The sequence below is a fragment of the Natrix helvetica genome (assembly GCF_964273705.1).
Source record: "Natrix helvetica genome assembly, chromosome: 1".
In the NCBI taxonomy this organism is placed as follows: domain Eukaryota; kingdom Metazoa; phylum Chordata; class Lepidosauria; order Squamata; family Natricidae; genus Natrix; species Natrix helvetica.
Window position 1 is genome coordinate 162,686,978 of NC_138548.1, and position 8,703 is coordinate 162,695,680.

The following is an 8,703-nucleotide window of genomic DNA, read 5'->3' on the forward strand; positions in this document are numbered from 1 at the left end:
AGATATTTGGAATTCACAGTCAATGGTAAAATATTTTAAATTCTGAAGTAGTACTTCTGTTTCAGCTCTTCATTCTGTAAAGCAAGAGTGATCAATCTAAATATTTTGGAGAACAATTTTTGTCAGTCAACATAGGAAAATGCCAGCCAGCATGGGAAAGATCAGAAATAATAGGAATGGTACTGGGGTAGGTTCAGTCCGGCAATACTGCCTGTTCCCTTGTGTGTGCGCTTTGCGCACATGCACAGTGCAGTATAAATTGTTCTGCACATGCGCAGAACGGAAAAACAAGATGGCAGCAGCAACGAAAGTGACCGGGGAACCGGTTCGGTGGCATGACAGGCCTGGGTTGCTGCCAGTTCCCTCAACCCAAGCCGCCAAACGACTACTGATTCGGTAGAATCGGTCCAAATCGGTAGGAACCCACCACTGGAATGGTAGCAGAAAATACCTTGACAATACAAAATTGTTTATTTCTGCTTTTGTACACATGCTGATATCTAGCATTTTCCTAACTGATACACAATATTGGTAAGAAGTTACATGCTGAGATGTGAAAGTAACATTCCATGTGATCTACACATCAAAGAAGCAATCAACACTTTAAAAAAATAATTGATTCGTGTTCAAAATACTACGAATATTCGTATTACAGTCAATAGTTGTATATTTTACCATATTTTAGACTTTTCCTTTTCTTCTTATTTTATAGCTTTAGAGTCCAAACTTGTCAACCAGTTTTGTGAGGATGAACATGGTGCCTTAATATATAACCGAGTTGGAAATGGAGGAAGCATCAGTGGATCATTGATTCATTCAGTATCTTCTCACACTTCACAACATTTATTACACATGAACAATAAGAATGGACAAGCAGTATCTTCAAGTACATATGAAGCATCAATGAAAGACAATTCCATAAACACTGGCCAGTTTTCTCAACCGTTAATTCTGGTATTCTGAAGTCCACTTTATTTTTTTTAAAGTGCAGTATAATGGGTTGGGTTTCCTTAAAACTCTGTTAGAGAAACATGACTTTGCAGTCCATTTTTTAAATCAGAGTATGTTTAATAAGTGTCTGGGTTGGTTTCTAGATGATGCTGGGAATGGATTTTACAATTAATTCTAATGATATATATATAATATTTAGTAGTATAATAATCTGATTTCTGAAATGACATTGTTTGATATTATCTGAGATTATCTGACAGTATAGAGAATTTCTTAAGCTGGAAACAGAGAGCCATGGGTTGGTTTGGAGCACGGAAATAATAGCGATGGAAGTCTGTTTACCTTTATCTAATACTAGCCAATAACCTGGCTTTGCCCGGGTATTTATTTATAGGGGGAAATGTCCGGACCAAACATAATTTCTAATGTTGGATTTTCCCGCTTACCAGAGGGAGCCCCCTTGTGGAATACTGTGAAGCTGTTACCATGGCAACTCCATTGGGCTATACAGTAGAAGCCATTTTTATAGCAGTATAGTAGAAGCCATTTAAAGGCACAACAGGCTGCATCTTAACAGAACACAAACCCCGAGGGATGTTATGGGTATCTTACCCCCACCGTATTTGTCTCCAGAGTGTAAATCATCTGTGTACCAAGTTTGATTGAAATTGCTTGAGGCGTTCCAGAGTTATGCTGAAACATACACACACACATCCATGTGTGTGCGTGCGTGTGTGTGTGTGTATGTATATGTGTGTATATATATGTATGTATATATATGTATGTATGTATGTATGTATGTATGTATGTATGTATGTATGTATGTATATTAGATATTATTTAATTAGGTATATATATATATATTAGATATGTCCTTTTTGGATAAAAACTCCACCTATATTTTAAAAGTAACCAACCTGGATTTACTTTAGGAAAAAGGATCACCCAGAATATTTCTTGAGAACCATGACGTGGTATCCAACAAAAGTGATGTTCCAGTCTTGCCTCCAGTTATCGGTAAAGGTACTTATTTCATAGTTAATTTCTTAATGAAAAATGTGCCACAGAGGTAAAAGAAACCTCCTCCTTCTCATTTCTTTCTTTGTAATATTCTCTGCACTAGTTACTTCGACACTGCCATTGCCAACATCATCTCCACCACCACCGTCATCCCTGCCATCTCTAACAGCGGAAAAGACCCTGCCACCATCTCATTCCTTGGTTTCTTCCATGCCATCTACCATTAAGACAGGTCTTTACATTTTGCAAAGTTTCAAATGTGGTTTTTCTCTCTCTCTGTATAATCCTAAACGCATAGTACTGTACATCAATTCTAATTAATTATAATTTTATGCTCAAGTCCTTGACTTCCCCAATAAGGTGACCTTCAAATCTGTTTGGATTTCAACTTCTGCACTTTCCAGCTTGCTGAACCGCCGTGATAGCTCTTTGCATTTCATGGGGGGGGGGGGTGTTACTTCTTTTTTTATGCCGAACTTCCATCACAAAATATCATTTTCTCCAAAACTGCAAAGTTTCTGGAAAGCAGATGCAAATCTATGGCCCTGCACCTCTGCAATTTGTGCTCATGTTTTCTGTGCTAGCTGGGAGATGAAATCCACATAGCTTAGATTTGCCAAGGTTGAGAAACAGTGCTATAAAATTATTTGGGAATATGAAAAGGGTTTCTAAATTGCAGCCATATTATTTCAATGACACGCGACAATGACACCTTTTATTGTTTTTATTTTTTTTAAAGTGAATATCCTGAGGCCTCCGCAGTGTCAGTTAAGATTAGATCAAGGACCATGCCGCGTTTATATAATAAAATGGTATTATGATAAGCAAGCCGATTCTTGTGCTCAGTTTTGGTATGGTGGCTGCAATGGGAATGATAATCGCTTTGATAGGGAAGAAGACTGTAAAAAGACCTGCGTACTTTTCTCTGGAGGTAAGCATGAACTATTGTTTTTACAATTGGGGAAACCAGCTCTGATCAAATTCAGTTGAAATTTGGCAATAAGAGACCTTGTACATATTTACAGAATTCAGTGGAAAACTGAAAAATTAAGCTTAGCCATAAAATATTAAATTATTGTGTTCTAATTTAACACAGGTTGTGATCTGTACTGTGTCAATAGCATGTCTTTAGGGTTTGGATTTTTGTTTTTGGGTCTTGAATCAGTGTTCAACCTCTCACCTTCCAAATCAGTGGTTATTAAACTGGGGGTAATTCCCATTTCCTTTCCCATCCCCAAGTGCTTCCTTGAATTCACCTGTCACTGTAAGTCTCAAGGTCCTCTGGAGCAGAGGCACTCAGACCAGAGTTGGGTTCCTACCAGTTTGGCCCAGTAACGTGGCCTGCCATGCACCCGAACTGGTTCTCTCAGCGGCGCCATCTTGTTTTTTGCTTCTGCACATGCGCAGAAGCATTTTTAAAAGTACTGCTCATGTGTGCAAAACACATGTGCGTAGTGCACATACGCAGCACGTCCCTGAGCAAACTGGCAGTAGCAGCAGCCAAAATCACCCCTGACCCAGACAGAAATGCAAGTAGCCAAAGTGTCATAAGCATACCGTATTTGACCATAAGACAAGGGGGAAAAAATCTAAAATCTATAATCATGCCAAATTTCTTCAGGTTTTCCAGTTTCAAAAATTCTTCATCAGAAAAGTGAGGGTTAGCAGGGGAAAAAAAGGAAGGGAAGCGCATGATTTAGTTTCTGTCAAATTTGTTTTCAAAGGTGTTGAGGAAGAAAAGCACATTGTATTTTAAACAGGGGTAGAATAGCTTAAGATTCGGATGTGATTTCTCCCAAAGGTTGCTAGAAGAAGCAAACATATTTGTAAAAACCTTCATCTTGGAAATAAAATGTCTAACTGTTAAAGTTGCAATAAGGAACAATTTGAAAACCTAAATATTTGTCACTATTTATTGACAGGACTTTCCTTTGCTCAACAATAATGCAATGTGACATTTATTTTGCAGATGCCTAAAGATTGCCCATGAAACAGAATGGAACAGAAAATACTTTTTAACCACAAGAAAAGTGGTATAAAGCAGAACTATCAAGGGTTTACTTATTACGGTGTACTTAATTCATATGAGGATTTTATCCTCAAACCACTTATTCTGGTATACTCCTACTAAAATCTACAAGAAATGTTCTTTTTTTAACTTCAGAAACTATAACTGTACCTGCAGATAATGTTAAAATATATATTGGAATTACGGTATACAGATTTTATTTTGGGTCTAGAACAATATTCATGCTTTGTTAGTTGCAAACAAAGGATTTGCATTGGATCCTAGATGCCTCTGTCATTCAAAATGGCATTCCTGTAGGACAAAAGATTCTACAACTGTTGCTTGTTTATTTGAACTCTCCTGCATTCCTAGTCCAAATTATTTGCAATGTTCCTAGAGAAGTGAGGAATAGAATCAGATACTTCACTTGCTGGGGAATGAAGAGAAGTTACTAAGATGAATCCCAGTGCAATTCAAGTAAAGAAAAATATTTGAGTGCATTGTCAGTTGTCATGGAAAAATCATTGATATGGTGCTGGATGTTTTAATCCTCTACCCAGTTGACTAGAAGGAAGAAGGATGGATGCCCAGCTGCTAAGTTGGAAACGAAAGCAGTTGATGCTATTGCTGAAGCAGTTGATGATTTGCAAAAATTTAGAATTCCTTCTTTTGCAGGAATGAATTTGGGGAATCCGGTAACCCTTTTAAAATATAATCTTGTAGAAAATACAATAAGAAGTATCTAAAGTCATTGGTATCAGTGGCCTGAGATGTATCTGTATCGGTGTAAATTTAAGCAACCTTTAGGCTTGTACTCAGTTTTTTTTCCAGGAAATTTCAAATAAATGGAAATACTTTAAGGGAAAAGATCACATTGCCTTTTCAGAAACACTTGCAAAAATAAGATGCGCACTAGAGGAAAAAATTAGGATAAAAATCATGCATTGAATACAAGTATACTCCACGTCCCACCGGCTAATCATGTGATTGGCCATGGAGGTCTTTGCTTTCCAAATCTGAAAGCCAACCCGAACAATGTATACTTACAGATGAGAAGGATAAAAATCTTGTGATATTTGGAAGCTAGCACACGGAACGTTGTGAGAGTTGTCCAATTAGTATTTACAAAAAATATTATCATCATTACCTTTGGTGTCCGTGTCATCATGAAAAATCATATGATGGTGCCCAGTAATTGAAAATTGCTAGCATCTGTTCTGAAACAAACTCAATCATCAATGTATTAAGATTCAATCTAACAGCTGATTTTAATCAATCTGTGACTGACAATAAAGTAGAAGAAACTGCAATGATACCTTAGTGAAGGTATTTACGTAGTGCCTACTTTGGAAAGCTATTTATGATTATTAGCATCATATAATCACTATCGCCATAATCCTTAACATGTAGTAAGAAATATATTCTTTTTTCACAAGATTACCTACATAGTGTCAAAAGTGTATTAATTTCTTTCATGGAAATAATTTAGTCATAATCCTGTTCATTTGTTTTTATTTTAGAATGATATGCAAATCTGTCTGTCTGCTATGTACTATGTCAGTGGTGGGCAACCTTTTTTTTCAACTGAGCCAAATCTCGCCAAAACCACGATTGAAATTTACTTTGAGAGCCACATTTTTAAAACCGAAAATATATAGGATGGTACACTGTTTTTAGTTTCAATAAGTTTTTATTGAGAATATTCTGCATGCAAGTATCCACATAGGTCGGGAGGATACAAATAACACAACTAATAAAACAAAAACTTTAGAACGATATTATTTATCGATAACGTTAAATTCCATAAAATTTGCCTTACAATGTAGAGAAAATTACATCCTGACATTGACTGACAAAGTCACAACCACTAATGTGAACATTGGCCTTGCATTTCCTTGGATAGTTTGAGTAAGTCAGGTTTGTATGTTGTTGTTTTTAATTTCATCTCTTTCTCCCACTTTCTTTCTTTTTTTCTTTTTCTTTCTCTCTCTCTCTCTGGCTCTTTGTCTCTCTCTCCCTCCCTCCCCCATCTCTGTCACTCTCTGTGTGTGTGTGTGTCTGTCTGTCTCTCACTCACTCTGTGTGTGTGTGTGTCTGTCTCTGTCTCTCCCTCTGTCTCTCTCCCCTCCCTTCCTCTCTCTCTGTCACTCTGTGTATGTGGGTGTATCTGTCTCTCACTCATTCACTTAATCACTCACTCTGTGTGTGTCTCTCTGTCTGTCTATCTTTCTCTCCCTCCCTCCCCCTCTCTGTCTCTCTCTGTCTGTGTGTGTGTGTGTCTGTCTGTCTGTCTGTCAGTCTCTCTCTGATTCCCTCCCTCACTCCCTCTCTCTGTTCCTCTCTCTGTCTGTCTTTCTCACTCACACACACACACACACACACACACACACACACACACACAAACACACTGTGGTCACCTTGTTGAGTGTTCCAATCACATTTGAAACACTCAACAACTGGCCTGCATTTATGGTATTTTGCAGCATTCTGCAGTCATAGGACCAAAATTGGTTGTCACTCGCCCGGGCTTTTGCAGAAGCTTCCCTTCGAAGCCCGAGAGGAGGGAGGGGAGCGGGCACCCGGCACACAGAAGAGCCGCATTAAAGGATGTAAAGAGCCGCATGTGGCTCCCGAGCCGCGGGTTGCCCACCACTGTACTATGTGAATCAAGATCACACTGGCTTCTTCAAACTGTAGTTTAATAGTTGTGCTTACATGCACACAATCACTATCAGATTTCTCAAGTATATACTACAGAATTAACACATAACTTGAACATGCTTGTAATTTCTACCATAATTTGAAATATCTATTTTAAATGAAAAGGTCAAATCATTCTGTTCCTGTTAGCAGTGGATACTTCAACTCTAAAACTATTTCTGAATTTTCAAAACTAGATTTCAGATGCTGGTTTACATGGCAGGTGACAGATTAATACAAATGTTTACAATAGGAAGTTGAATTTTGTTCTGCCACATGCCAGTATGTTTCTCCTCTTTTTTATATTGTACTCATCTATTTTCATTAAACATCTAAAATGTATTTTTGTGAGTTGAATATATACTAACAATTTTTTGGGGGGTGATGGACTACTTCAGGGGTGGGTTCCTGCCAGTTCTAACCTCTTCTATAGAAGAGGTTCCACAAATTTACGGTGCCGTTTAGAACCGGTTCCAGATCCCTTCCCCCGCCCATCCGCACATCATCAAGATGAAGAGCGAGAGGAGGAATTCTGGGAGTTGAAGTCCACAAGTCTTAAAGCTGCCAAGTTTGAACACCTCTGGGTTTTTTTTCTAAAGGGTAAGGGGTGGAAGGGTCTTGTAACTTGACAGCTTTAAGACTTGCACATTTCAATGCCAGAGTTCCTGAGCCAACATGACTGAAGGAGGAATTCTGAGTTCTTAAAGCTGTCAAGTTTGAACACCCCTGGGGGTTTTTTCTTCTAAAGGGTTAGGGGTGCAAGGGTCTTGTAACTTGACAGCTTTAAGACTTGTATGCTTCAAATGCCAGAGTTTCTGAGCCAACATTTTGGTTGCTAAGCAAGAGCGTTGTTAAGTGATTTTCACATTATTTTACAAGTTGGCCACGCCCACACAGTCACATGGCTGGCAAGCCACTCTCACCTGGTCACATGGCTGACAAGCCACTCCCACAAAGCAGGCCACACCTACAGAAGAGGTTCTAAAAAGTTTGAAACCCACCACTGGACTACTTGTATCTTTATTTTATCAGCCAGAACATTTTGGCCTAATTCCCAATTTTAGTCCCTCAAGCCTGCATTTTTAAGTTTTTTTAGGGATATGCTTTTTAGTTGTTTTTAATTTTTACTTTTCTGTACAGCTGTATTAGGTTTAATTCGTTTTTAAGGGTATAGGATATTTATCTTTTGTATTCGTTTTAATGAGACACCTGTACACCGCCCCGAGTCCCTTTGGGGAGAGGGGACGGTCTATAAATCCTGAAAAATAAATAAATAAATAAATTTTCACTGCTGTAGCAAAATGAATAACAATATCTCATTTCATCACTTGAATTAAAACCAATGTATTTGTTTTCATCATTTCCAGGAGGAAGATTTTTCTATAGCCTCTTTTGTGAAGAAGTATATATATGGTCAGAAATCACTTGTTCAGTTTACAGAGATATCTTTTTACAGTGAGGAAAAGAACACCCTGCTCTATTGAATAAAGATTAAGGCTGCAATTTGTTTGCGTAAAAGAGTGTAAAAGGGGATTTCCTTAGAGTTGAACTCAACCATTGATAACTTCAGAAACATATTTATGTAGTTTGCTTGCCGCAAATACGAAGCTGTTTGCTATTACTTTCTTTCAGTATTCTTTTAACTTGCCTGTCCAGTCTATAACTCATACTTATTTATGATCTTACATTCAGAACTAACCAGATCTTATCTTACCTTGCCAAAATCAAACAGGTGCTGCCATCTAACATTTTATTTCATGCTCAGCAAGATATTTAAGGTTGGACATAACTTTGGACCTAATGTAAACAATCATTGAGATAATATGCATTGAATGTATTTGTACACCTATTTAAAGAATAGAATACTGGCAGTCGCAATTTTGATAACAAAGCTAATTTTTAAAGTTACAGGGTCAGAGATCTTTGTCATAGTAACCTAACCAAATCTGAATTTTGTCAGTTTTAAAACAGTGGCTTTCTTCAAATAGTTTTTCCATGAGAACTATTAGATTCTAAATTAAAAC

At 37.6% G+C, this 8,703-nt stretch overlaps 1 protein-coding gene across 1 annotated transcript in view; it reads left to right on the top strand.

The window, feature by feature from the left end:
• The window catches only part of LOC309384671 (uncharacterized protein), an 82,363-nt gene extending 78,286 nt beyond the window's left edge, over positions 1-4,077 (top strand). The window contains exons 34-38 of the mRNA XM_081938388.1: positions 713-954; positions 1,884-1,974; positions 2,075-2,203; positions 2,711-2,902; positions 3,941-4,077. Coding sequence (XP_081794514.1) covers positions 713-954; positions 1,884-1,974; positions 2,075-2,203; positions 2,711-2,902; positions 3,941-3,948 — 662 coding nt within the window. The 3' untranslated portion in view covers positions 3,949-4,077. The remainder of the gene's footprint in view (positions 1-712; positions 955-1,883; positions 1,975-2,074; positions 2,204-2,710; positions 2,903-3,940) is intronic.
• The last annotated feature ends 4,626 nt before the right edge of the window (positions 4,078-8,703 follow it).